The sequence below is a fragment of the Phyllostomus discolor genome, chromosome 11 (genome assembly GCF_004126475.2).
Source record: "Phyllostomus discolor isolate MPI-MPIP mPhyDis1 chromosome 11, mPhyDis1.pri.v3, whole genome shotgun sequence".
Taxonomy (NCBI): domain Eukaryota; kingdom Metazoa; phylum Chordata; class Mammalia; order Chiroptera; family Phyllostomidae; genus Phyllostomus; species Phyllostomus discolor.
The window spans coordinates 64731207-64745045 of NC_040913.2; the positions used below are offsets into that span (position 1 = coordinate 64731207).

The 13839-nt window shown below is 42.8% G+C and overlaps 1 protein-coding gene across 3 annotated transcripts in view; it reads left to right on the forward strand.

The window, feature by feature from the left end:
- The window catches only part of COL4A2 (collagen type IV alpha 2 chain), a 188051-nt gene that overhangs the window by 34900 nt on the left and 139312 nt on the right, over positions 1-13839 (forward strand). For all 3 annotated transcript variants that reach the window (XM_036011456.1, XM_028526656.2, XM_036011455.1), the window contains exon 4: positions 13647-13727. In XM_036011456.1, the coding sequence (XP_035867349.1) occupies positions 13647-13727 (81 nt within the window). The remainder of the gene's footprint in view (positions 1-13646; positions 13728-13839) is intronic.

The window sequence follows — 13839 nt, forward strand, 5'->3', positions numbered from 1 at the left end:
AGTAGGAGGTCTTGGTTTGTGACTCAAGTGACCTTAACTTAGTTGTTGACCTTGGGTACAACATTAAGTGTAGTCAAACTGCTTAAATTGTACTTGTGCCAGCTATTCGCTGAATTAAAAGAAAAAAAAAGAATTCCATCATTAAAGATGAATTAGCATACTAAATTTTCCCTCCAAAACCTTAACTCAGAGAAATATATGAAACTTAAAGTATCACCTTGCCAAAGTCCATTCCATAAGCTTCATACAGATTCAGCATTATATGACTGCTCCTTAAATAAAAATCTTAAAATAATCAAATGGCTCCACAAACAACAATCTTGCTAAAGAATGAAAATATCAATGCTTGCTGTGTCACCAAATTGGAACTTGGGGGAAACAGGTTGGCATCTTCCCCTCAGTTAGTGAAACAAAACAAAAGTTAAGAACATGAATAGCAAACCCTTTCTTCCATGTGCCAGGCTGTACTAAGCTGATCCCATGAGTGTATCTAATTTCCTCCCACCAACAACCCCACAAGGTAGAAATGGTAGATTCTACCCATTTTGCAGATAAGGAGACTGAAGGACCACGGGATAAGGATGATTTGCAAAGCCATAGCACTGTGCCACCAGGCCTGAAGCCCAAGCACCTCTCTCCAAACATGGCACCATGGAGAGCAAACCAAGCACATCACAGTGGTGCTGTGCTCCCCTGACTAAAGCCCAGAAAACAGGATCACAACACTCTAGAGTCCCGGGAAGACCCTATGCTCTTGCACACTCCCAAGATTCAACATGGAAACACTGAATGCCAGAATGCTAATTCTGAATTATCCTTATTGATGGAGCTGAGCTCCAAAACTTGATAGGAACCTTGTCCAGAAAAAAATGTAGTATTTGGTATGTCAATGATTGCAGTTACTGATGCATGCAGTCCCTGAGTGTGCAGCACAAAACCACAAGAATTAAAAAACAACAGCCTGCTGGGGGACAAAGAGAAGCATGGGATTAAAAATTCACTTTAGGGAATATCCAAGGGGATTACCCACGCACGAAGAATTGAGTGCTGTCTGCACCGATCAGGACTCTGAGATGGAACCACTGGCTCCAGGAATGTGCTTCTACTGTGACCTGGAGTAGTTTTATTCACAGACCTTTCTTCCATTGCAGAGAGAAAATTTCTAATGCTAAGCTCATAGCAAAGAAATCCTCAGTCACTGCTAATATGCAAAGGCATACATAGATACCTTCTAAAAGGTGCCAGGTGTGATTAACTTGGCTAGGTATATATTGGAGAAAGAGCAGGGCAGAAATTCAAAAATTCTACCCCAGGAGCTAGGCCAGCAGGTATGTAACGTGGTTGTGGTTTTAGTGTGGACTTCCACTGGTGTCAGAGTCCCCAGACTTTGACTAAGATTACTCTCCAGTTTATAGAGATGAAGCTAGTTGGACGTAAACCCAAGCCTGCCCAGGCAGACTGCTGGTATTCCTTGCATGCCAACACAAAACAACACCTGTCTTGCCTGGACCAGTCCCTACCAAACCAGAACAGAAACCTTATTGTATTATGAAAAAGTATTGCTAAGTCTCTTTCCATTCTTTGGGGATTTTTCCCTCAAATTTAGTATAGGGAGGGGGCTTAGAACAGAATTCTCAAACTAGACATACACCTCTGCAATAAATTGCTTCAAGGGATATATCTACTTCATTTCTTAAAAATAATGTTAAATATTCACTCAGGCTCATATGCCAAGAACATATACATTTTTATTATGTATCATTGCCAGAGCATACCAAGAACTGACATGCTGCATAAATAAAAAAAAATTAGTGTAGGTAATGTGTGAGGTAATGCCTATACTAACTGATGTCTTGGTAGACTCTCTCACTAGCTGAACAGAGCATAAACAATGGCTTGCATATATTTGAGGACATTTATTCTAAATATAACTATGAAACTCTTTACTGTCTGTGCACTGTAAGACAAAATATCATAATTATATGGGCAGTCTCTTGAACAAGAGTTGAAGTCTCCTGATGAGTTGTTTTTTTAACACCAAGACAGAACAACATCCCTAAGGCTATAAAAATGACTGAATGACAATAACCTCCAAAAATAGTCTTTAATGTGCCCAATTTTCTTAGTTTTATTTGGTGAGAATGTTGACACTCGACTATATAGTGAGTAAGGCTATTGAAGTAGAATCTGTTTTGCTATGGTGCATTTTCTCTAACTCAAATCTGCTACTAAATTACTCCTGATCAACAAGGAATGATGTCAGTATAAAATGGAAGTCACGTTCATTCACGCATGATGTTTTTTCCAATGTGTTGTTTGCAGACCAAGTAACAGGGTAGCTGAAAGCAAACAAACTAATTAGCACAGTGAACACTCTGCTACATTGAACATGCTGTTGGAGAATTTAGTGCTGTCCCAGATGCCCAAGTCCTCATCCTCCTTTCTCCTGGCTCAGATAGGGCACGTCTCCCCAGTAGTGCTGATTGCATGGTTCTTCCCAAGATTTGGCCATGTGGCCCTTGCTCTCTGCAACTTAACAATCTTAACACTTGTTTACATCTATTAAATCACTGCCTTCACTCTTCTTTAAGATAAAGCATTACATTTACTGTAGTATGTTTTTACTCACTGGAAATTTTACATATCTGTTCAACTGTGGCATTATTTTTACTGGGATTATGACTAATTTAGTAGTACCCTGGTTACCATGTTGCTAGGTTTTGAGTCGTCTGCCTACAATATTATTTTCCCCATACACCTTTTTGGTTCAGTGTGTGATTTTGAAGAATGTGAGGGTTTTCGAGAATAGTCATATATTGTGGTTTAGCAGGAACACCCATACTTAAAGGGAATGAGTAGAGACAAGATGTGAAATCAACACAAGTTTGACTTTCTTGTTCCCATGGGTGAGTGGCGGGTGTGTTTGAGTGGGTCTCAGCTCTACAGACAGTCAAGGAGAGGGTAGGAGGGAGAACATTCCAGGCTGAAGGTGCAGCTTGTACAAAGGCACAGGCTTTGGGGAAGATGGGGACCCTGAGGTGTCAATGATCAATGCATTTAAAACCCATAACATTCCAACATTGTGTGAAAACACTTTATTAAAGATTCAATTAGAGTTGAAAGAACAGTAGATGGAAGGGGACAGAATTCAGTTGGCTGTTACAGGGTAAAGCTAGGCATCCTAGTCCAGGGGACCAATGCAGGTAAAGGGATTAGAGGATCTGAAAACACAAAATATATTGTCTCTGGAGAACAGAGCGTAACATAAAGGGCTAAAACCAGCAGGACGTATGTTTCCATCTAGCTGGGTGCTATGGACTAAATATTTGTGTCCCCTCAAAATTCATGTTGAAATAAATCCTCACTCCCATTGTAATGACATTTGGAGGTGAGGCCTTTGGGGATGTGGTTATAGCGTGAAGATAGAGCCACCATGGCTAAGATGACTGCCCTTATAAAAGAGACCCCTGCAGAATTCTCTTGTCTACTCTCCTCCATGTGAGGACACACTGAGAAACTGCTGTCTGTGAACCAGGAGGCAGGCTCTCACCAGACCCCACATCTACCGGTGCCTTGCTCCCAGACTCCCAGCCTCCAGAACTGCAAGAAATAAATTTGTGCTGTAAGACACCCAGTCTATGCCTTTCTGATATAGCAGCCTAGACAGACTAAGATGCCAGGCATCAGTGATTATTAAAAACATGAACAACAGCAGCCTATATTTAGGATGGAGAAGGGTGACTTCCAGAAACTTGTCTGTGGACAGGCCCACCAGAGAAGTCCAGGATTGTATAAAAATGAGTTCAGATAGAAGCATCGAGTATCTGGCATCATTCCATGTGTGTGTGTGTGTGTGTGTGTGTGTGTGTGTGTGAAAATACACATGCGCACTCTGTTGCACTACTCCTAGAAGGTTACTGATGTGCATAGTGACTTCAAATTTGCACACTCTGTGGCAACTTCTTCATGACATCAAGAGGAGAGTGACCAGACTGTCTTGCCTGGGAGATCCCGGACACATCAGGACACACCCAGCATCTTGTACCCTGGCCAACATGCACTTCAGTAACAGTGGCCATTACAGGAAAGTGAGAGTCAGATTGGTGATGAGGGGCCTTTGTGGATAACTTAACAAGCTGTTTCAGAATGCTTGGATGGAAAAAGAACTTGTTCCTACTGAACTTGGTGACTGTTTTATTTGTAAGTCAAGACTTTGGAAATCCCAGGTTTGTGATCAGCCTTTGAAATAGAGTGGATAATACCCAATTAAAAATAAAGTTCAGCCACAGATGCATAAGCATACCTAATTGCAAAGAAAATCCTCAGATGTCTTAGGAGTTGACACTGCGGCTGCTAAAGATATTATGAGAGGCCGTGGATCTCATGAGTGTGATGAGTAGATTCCTGGAGGTAAATAGGAATTAGAAATAGAAGGGTACCAGAACTCAAATGAGTTAGACATTAAATGGTGGAGAAGAAATACCTTAACATGGAGGCAGATCTTACTTCAAACAGGACATTTTTCATGCTTCGAGATGAAAACTACTTGCATGTCATGGTGTCCCCACTTGGCTCTATGCCTACACTTGTGGCCGCCTGTCCCGTTACTGTCCAACTGACCCCAGCCTATACAGTCACTGGTTTGTGCCTTGCCTGATTCCCGACCACAGACACACGCCCCCATGTACCTGGATCTTCACTGTCTAGATTCTAAGTTTCTAGACTAGATGACTCAAGATGAAGCAATTTTAAGTCTCCACCCAGCACCTAATAAAAGAACCTAGCAGTGCGACGACGTCAACCTATCTCCGGTGTAAGTCAGGTCACTGCACTGAACAGGCACTGTGAAAGGAGGGAGGGATGCCTGTGTCACCTGCACTCGGAGTGGCTTGTTATCAAGTGTCAGAACCTGCACCAACCCCTACTCCTACCTTTGCCTGAGTGCTCAGGAGGCATCACCGCCTTCCTTGCTGGTGAGGAGACACATTCATATTCTGCCTTTGGCCTCAAAAGGAGGAGAGTAGTCAGCCTGGGAAGCAGTGGTCAAGGCAGAGATGTGATAGGAAATGCTACACCTCCTTTTCCTAACCAGATGGCTCACTTGTCTTCACCTGCAGGCCCAAGCCCACCCACACTATGAAATCATTCCTATCCCTTGGCAAGGTATTTCTCAGGAAGCATTGGCTCACAACCTTGGCTGGGTTTCAGCTCTCATTGCTGTGTCGGGGGGTCCAGGCCCAGGGCTAAGCCTGTGCCTAATACTAATGACCCTTAGATTTGGACGGTGCAGAAGACTTCATGAAATACATCACTGAATCATCCCCACAGACCTAGGAGAGGGCTACTATCCTCACTTTGCACAAAGGGCACTGTAATTTGGAAAAGTGAGGTCATTTCTCTGCTAAGATTGCCCTTTGCCATATCATGGTTCTCCTGGTCTACCTCATTCCTACCGTCCAGCCTCACACACTAAGTCATGCCTGCTAGGGGCCTTCCTCATCCTTGAGTTTAGCAACTTGAATGCAGTCTGTCATTTAGCCTACTTTAAATGTCGTAAGTATAAGTGACGTAATTTGAGAATTAGCCTTGGCCTTTGGCCTACCATGTTCTCTATACCTGCCAGCAGCCTTCCCAATCTGGTCAGATTCCCGAGTTGTTCAGGAGTTTTTGAGCCAATCCTACCTAGCATTAAAGGATGGCTGGCATGGGTAGTCTTTTCAACAGGAAAATCTATTTGGAAAACGCGCCCCCCTAGACTTTGAGCTGCCTGAGAGGAAAGAGGTGGAGACGTTAGCTAGGCATTGCTCATAAAAACATATAAGTATGCAAGTATAAAAATCATGTGGCTTGTTGCTGATGACTCAGATGAGGGCACCCCACTCAATGCCTTCTGGTTATGTCTGCTGCCAAGGGGAGCCTGGAGGAAGAGTGATGTTATCACTCAGGTATTCACCTGGGAAAGAGCAAATGAATGCCTGGAGGACATGAAGACTGTCATCCTAGAAAGACCTGCAGTTCATCATCTCTCATGTGAACTACTATCATGCTTTCTAACACAACCTCCTACCCTCCCCATTCCTTGCCCCAAACTCCCAGCCTCATGAGAACAGGCAGCAACTCAAATGTAACTGCACTGGAACTAGTTGGCACTCAGTACAAGTCCATTGGAGTAGTTCATTTTAAATGGGTGAGCGTTTTTTGTCCATCCATTATTTCAGTGCCTCTAAATGTGGTGATTTCAGGACCATCTATTCTAGAGTGAACACATTTTCTTTGGATGCCCTTGAAATGCTATTAAACAAAGGAAGCTGAATTGGCTGAATTTCCCACCCGGTTTGTTGGGAAGAAGGGTTTTGTTCTGTGTGGAGTGGCTGTGATCTGCATTTCCTCTGCCATATACTTTGTCTTGCTAATACTATGTTGGAATTATTTCCTTAATTTCTAAAGCTGCATGTGCGGAAATGGCTTATATTTCCTGTTTTGATAAACTAATACAATTTTACTGGGAACCTTGTTCTCGAGCTGGCTTTCTTCTTCGTCAGCCCCTTTTTGGATTAAAAGGATAATTCTAAAAACTCTTGTTTGACTGCACTTGTGACAAAGACTTGTATAGATTTTTTTAACTTAAATATGAAAGAAGATTGTTTTTTTGCACTAAGAAATGTTTGTCTTTTATGTCAGTTAGAATGGGTTATTCAATATCCCTCTGTACAGGAAGTTTGGGTTAGATGCTAGGGGCAATCCAATGGTAAAATATCTGTAAATTCCCTACAGAGACTTGCTCTTTGGCTGGAGGTATATTGGCTTTAAAAGACTTTCTTGGACAAGAAGTTTCTTGGAACATGTGGAAGACAAAATATTCTTTGTTTTAGGACAAATGAGTTTTGTTCTTGCATGTTCATATAAATTTGATTAATACTCATTTCTTATGGGGAAGCTGAGAACAATGGCAAGCGTTTTTTTTTTTTTTTTTCATTTATATGTTGCATCAACTTTTAATGATATTTACATCTGCAGAAATCTGGGTACATGTCCATGCATTTGTTCTTTTAATACACATGGACAGTTCACGCTGGTAGTTGGAGAACTAGCTAGTCCTAAAGAGTATAAATCTTTTATGTGTTTTATTTTCTGGCATTCAACTTGCTATTTAAACCTATTTTTAAATGTCCTAAATATGAGGACAAATCTGCCATTGGGAATAGTGACAATGAGCTGTTTTCTCAGTGTTTTTAAACGGGGCCTGCAAAGGAGTACCCCTTTTCACCAGGCAGTGGAGGAAATGGTCCCTAAGGAAAGCAGCATGATACTCACTTCTCCTGATGCCAATAGATTGCACAAATAGGAGGCAGAGCCAGCAACATGTGGGACCGGATGTTCCCTTAATCTTGCAGCTGCTACTATTGATCTCTGCTCTGACTCTTGACTGAATTCCATTTATAGATGGCAGAGCAGAGTCTCTGCTGGTAGGCAAAGAGCCAGTGACTCGAGGCAAGAAATTCTGTACATGACCCTGATAGATTCCTGGTTCGCGAAGCCAGATAGAACTCACCTTTCCTTAAAAGATTTCATCACTTCTGCCAGAGACAAAAGACTGACCACGGAATCTAGATTGCACATCTGGGATGATTTGGACATGTGTACGATGAACTGAATGCCCATGCTAATAGATGTCCTTTTAAATCTTTCTAAATGTGATGATGCCAAGGTTCAGATAAGGCTCCAAAACAAATAATTTCCATATAAAAAGCTAACCAAGAAATCTCTTGTTCAGAGCTCTCCACATTGCCCCTGGAAACCATGTCAGTTGCATTCCATTTGAGTAGAAAATGATCCAAGTCTTCTAGAAAATGTATCTAATGCCTTAACATTGCCAAATGGTTCTTAAGAGATCCAAGTCATTTCCAATTCCTAGACTTTCTAATAGTACAGTGGTGCTGGCTACCAACTCAGGGCAGAAAGAGTCTTGAAAAGGATATTTTGAATAAGGAGTTTTCGAGGAATTTTGAGGACTCGAAATTTTTTGGTGCTCTGATTGATTGATTAGAAGCTCAGCAACTGTGCTCAAAGCTTCTCTAAACGTACCACAGGTGGCTAGGGTCAAAGGCAGCCTGAGGGCCAATATTCATCTAGGAGAGGCATGCCTGAGTCCATTTTAGGCATGGAACACATTGAATCTGTAGGAAATACTGCTTCCTATTCCACTAAAGGAGATTGCCCAGGGGTTTGCAGTTTTCCCATGGTCTCTGAACAAAGCCTCTTCACAATGCCAAGCCATTAACCTAGTACAGTGCTCCACAGACTTCAATGTGCTTACCTAGAAATCTGGTCAGAAAGTGGGAGCTGATCCAGTAAATTTGAGGTAGGGTTTACAATCTTAACTATTGTCAAGGTGATGCTGATGTTGCACCCACAACACCACACTGGGAGTAGAAATGGTCTAGATCATAGGTGCAGACACAAGGCCCGAGGGCCGAATCTGGCCCTCTGCTTTCTTTTATCCAGCCCAGCACCTTGTTTCTACCTGGTGGCAGGGCTGAGCTCTTGCTTAACTAACTGTTAAGGAGTACTTACATTTATATAGTCCTAAAATTATGTTCGGACCTTTGAAGGCAACTGTGAGGCTAATGTGGCCCCCAGTGAAAATGAGTTTGACACCCCTGGTCTAGATGAAGAACGGCAGCATTTCAAGCATGGATTTCTTGATTACCTCTTCAACGTTATGTCTGAGCCTCTGCCTCTTATCAATCACCCTTCCCTCTCCCTCTCCTCCTACTGAGACACCACTTTCAGGCAAATATTCCTCAAACTCTTTGATCACCATACACTCTCTGTCTTTCTCATTTCTTTAGTGTCCACGTCCCTTTCCACTCCACTCTTTCCCTTGCAAATATTAACTATTTCAAGGATTACCCATTCTTCGTCTCTTCCAGATGTAGCTCAGAGACATTCCTGGTCTATCTGTGCTTCTCATGCTTAAGCTGCTTTCTTTCTATCCTATTTTCCAAAACATAATTACATTTATTGTTCAAAACTGATATCAGTTCCACAACTCTTTTTGAGATGTCAAAAGCTTACAATGACATCAAAACTAATAACCCTTTCCCTGAGTCTACAATGCCTCTCCCCAACTTTCTTAATTCATCTACTTTTTCTGGAAGGAGCGGATGAATCCCGCAGGGCCTAGTCTCTAGGTTGATGGGTGACCAGATAGCTGGTCCCACCAAGATGGGAGCACTTGCAGGTCTTCAGTGAATGTTCATTTATTTGCAGAAGAAATGAATGATTAATCCCCCTAATCAAACTCCTCCCACAGTTTGGAAGTTAGATCCACAGTTTGAATTGGTCAAGTATCTTGGTACTTGGTACTTGGTAGCAACTGAGATGGCTTCAGCTGGGCAAGGAGGACTGAGGATGTCCCACACTTGTGAACTGTCTTTGTCCTGGATTATAAAGTGACAGTGGATTGAAATTGAGTCCTTAGACAGGAGTTAGGGGATCCAGCTATGAAGGGGCATCCTGAGGGTTATAAGAAGAATGGATTCAAATTCACTCCAATTTAAGATGCTCCTGATTCCCTGATGATGATAATAATCCAGAGGTCGGTGGGGGTTGCCTGGGATGGGAGTAAAAAGCAGAAAACCATACTCAAACAATAATTAAAAAAATAATAATAATAATAATAATCCAGAGGCCTTGCTTTCCTAAGCATGGAGGTGAGTGATTCTCTGTCCCCTTGGAAATAGCAGCAAGGGTCTCAGGTCAGACAGCAGAAAGCTTATTCTTTGTGAGGTAAGTCTGTAAGGAGAAGGGAGCACAGTGGAGCCCAAGGGAAAGAGCCCTGGCTAAGGTAATCCATTACCTGGTATGATTTTAATGGCACTGACCATAATTTAAATTATGGAAGTTTCAATGTATGTTTACTTAATTTTCTTGTCAACTTGTTTACATGATCTATTCCCTACGTTTTATCCACTGCCCAGCACAGTGCATCACCCAGAGTAAACATTTAGTGAAGAGAGAGAGAGAGAGAGAGAGAGAGAAAAGAAAGGAAGCGAGGGAGGGAGGGAGGAAGGAAGGAAAGGAAGGAAGGAAGGAAAGGAAGAAAAGAAAAGGTGGAAGGATGGATGAATTATCCCCAACACCCCTTCCAGCTGTCACATTAGTTTGGAGTTGGGGGAGTTAGATGATCTCTCACTGGTGCAGAGGAAAGTGTGCCCCTGAACACTCAAAGCTGAGAAGCGCATGGCACAGGCTCCTTTGTGGGCCCAGAGGCTGAATGGGAGAGTTTCTGGGTGAATATGAGGCCACAGGATTTGTGCATGTTAGATTCAAGCATTATCCAGGGGGTGGGAGACCTTAACAGTTTTCATTGATCTTCAGCATAATTGGTCTCATTAGGCCATGAGCCCTCTCTGCCCTGGGATGAAGGACCTCAAAACAAGGCGGAGAGTTGGGCCAGCTCAGGTTAATGACTGGGGCGTGATCCATGACAATGGACACCCTTTACACCTTGAGCAGGGTCCATGGGATCCTCCTGGCCCAGTGATCTACAGGGGGCCTTGGAAGGGCAGGGATTTGGAATATTGCTCTACACCCATTGCTACCAATGGGAATTCAGACTTGAAGTGAAAAACTGTTGGAGGATTTAATTGATGTTTATGAGAGAGCCTGAACTGTACAGGTAAGAGCATGCCTTCCTGGGTACTCTGAAGTTGAAGACCTCAACAGGGCCACCTTTGAGGGTAGTGGGCAGACTCTTGAGGTCGATGTAGGGTGGAAGGGAACCAGTCATCTTTATTAAAGAACTGACAAGAAGAAGGATCATGCTTTGTCTCGTGAGTTGTGTTGAGCAATAAAAGCAAGGGTAGACTCAAGGGCTTGGAGCATTGGCAGTGGTTGGTGTGAGCTTTTAATGTTCTTCTGTTTGGGAGTGGGTGGGAGTTGGGACACAGACATGGGTTCACACACTCCTCATCCAAGGACCTCAGAAGGGCATTCATGTCCTGAGACTGTTCCAGAGCCCAGGTCCCATCAGAGGAATATAGAGGCTCAGGTCTGAGACTTGTTCAGTCTTTAAGAGATTTCTAGAACACATGCCCTTCCCTAATAAAGTAAATACTTGTGTTCATCCTGGAGATCTGACATTCCAGTGTGTGGTACTTAGGGCTTTTGTCGATGTTGGAATTCATAAGAGTTCCTCTGTAGTATATGTAAGATGCTGGTGGGAAAATACATGTACACCCCATATTACGTCACATACAGACACGTACACACAAAAGTAATACACATGTGTGAGGCTGGAATTCCATGACAGAATCATCTGTGGTTTGAAGGTAAGGGCTACCTGTCGATGATGTATTCCTCACTTCCTGAGACAGGGTATCTGAGCCACTGACACATAGTTGAAAGTATTGAGGCCAGGAGTTATCAGTCCTTCAAGCCTTACCTCCAAAAGCAAAGAAGTACTATTAAATTTTGAGCAGGTTATGAAGAACTCATTTCTATAAATAAACCCAGTGCATAGCTTAAGCCTAGAATAGTCTGTTGGATCAATTTGAAACCATTAAAATTATTTCAACCATTGATTTATATACAGAGACTTGGCAAGCGGCTTTATACAGAGATTTATTTACATACAGAGATCAAAACTAAAAATAGCATGTACAACACCAGATGGAGAATATGAGTTTATGCTTCGCCCATTAGATTGATAAGTCCCCCTTCAGTCTCCAAACAACTGGTAAATGAATTACTGTATGAACAAGGGACACCTGCCAGTGTACCTATTCATGTCACAGTCATACGTAAAGCAAAGTATAAATATGGCAGCCCTTCTAGACTTCTCTCTTTGGTGCGAAGAGCAGTCCATGAAACCAAGGGCTTAGCATGGAGCTGAATTTATAAAAATCAAGTATTCAAAACAATGGAATTTAATAATGAGCCCCACTGTAGATAAACATTGAAGCCATTAAAAAATGGCAAATACCTAGAGTTACATTCTGAGGGCATGAAAGAGTTCTATACATGTTTTACACGGTGGGGCTGAAGCTGTTTCATTACCTCACTCAGGCCAAAAAGATAACCAGAAGGAGATTTCAAGGGCTTTCCAGGTGTTGGTTTCTTTACAGGATTTGAGATTTTCAGATTTTTTTTTAATTCTCTAACGTAGTGACTGATACTAGATTAAGTAAGGAATTATAATAAAAACAAACAAAAAGTGAAACTTTCAAATGAGACCTCTCTACAAAGAGAACAGTGAGTAGTTGTTGAGGTCTAAGAAAAACTCTGGCCAGGTGGTTTCGAGTCCGAGTTCACCTGTGTGCCATCCAAGGGTGCACGTTCAGGAAGGCCATGCTAATGAGTAACAGAGGCGGTCAGGTAGAGCGTCTGCATTTCCGTGTGAACCTCCAGTGCCGCGCGCCAGGGACGACGAGGGTGCTAGCATGGGGAGCAGACAGGAAAACCTGCAGAGGGAGTTCCCACGTTACCATCCTACTTAGTCATTAAGGCTGAACTCAGAAGAGAACGGAAGGGCTTGGCTGATCAGAGGAGAGAGAAGAGGGCCGACCTGATCTCCTGCTCCAAACGTTTAGTACTGTGAACCCCGTCTGAAAGGAAGAGCTCAGAACAGTCCAATCTCCAAGTCCATATTTTACCTGAAAAACCTAGATCGAGGACAAGAAATACCTTTTTCTCCTAATCCTGATTGGAATTGTCCAGCCAGAGAACTCCCTCAGGTGCCTCATTAAGCTCATTAGAGTTATCTCTCAGTGTATGATAAAAAATTCTATTTTGCCACCCCAACCTGACTAAATAAATAGTCTCCATACACCCTCCTCCTACCATGAGCATTGCTTGCAGAGTGAAGGGAAGGAAGTGGGCTTTGCTCTGCAGGGGATCACCGTGGGTGTCATGGTACCTACAGAGGTTAGGGCTTGTCATCCTACCAGGTATATTTGCAAGTTCTGCCTCCTCATTAGAACCCCCCCTCCCTTTAATCCCCCAGGATCTGTTGTGGGATGGGGCCAGAGTTGTGTACCCTATTTAACTTAACTTGAACAGCTCCTCCTCTAAAATGCATCGCCCACATTTCCAGGCAGAAGGAAGGGCACTTTCCATGTGCCTGGGGTTTCTTTTTCATAGTAAACCTTTTAACACAGTGTTTAGTATGGGTTTACTTCAGACGGAATCCCTGTGACTCAGGGAATGTTCTCCTTGACTTTCCATGGAGAGCCACACTTTCCAGGGTCTAGCGTGGCATTTGGTACTTAGTAGGCACTGAAAAGAGGCTTATTGGCCATGGAATGGTCAACACCAAGGGTGACCCTAATACAAACTATGACTCTGGATGATAATAATGACATGCCATTGTAGGTTCATAGATTTTTAACAAATGTCCCACTCTGTTGGAGGAATGTTGATAATGGGGAAAACTGTGCATGTGGGGGCAGGGGTTGTATGGGAAATTTCTGTGCCTTTTGCTGTGGGCCTGAAACTGCTCTAAAAATTAAAGTCTATTTGTTTTGAATGAATAGATAGTTGTTACGAGTTGGAAGTACTCTCAACAGATAGCGTTATGATATGTATTGTAGTTGACAATATTTTATGTAACTTTTTCTTTGCTTTGTGTTTTATTTTTGCAGGGTGTGAAGAAGTTTGATGTGCCCTGTGGAGGGCGAGACTGCAGTGGGGGCTGCCAGTGCTACCCTGAGAAAGGAGGGCGGGTAAGTCATCAAATTGCAATAAACATTGCCTTCCTTATACTGCCACTGTAAGTGAAAGTGTCTGAAATTGCCTGATCAAGTCAACTGCATGCTTTCCTAAGAAATATAGTAC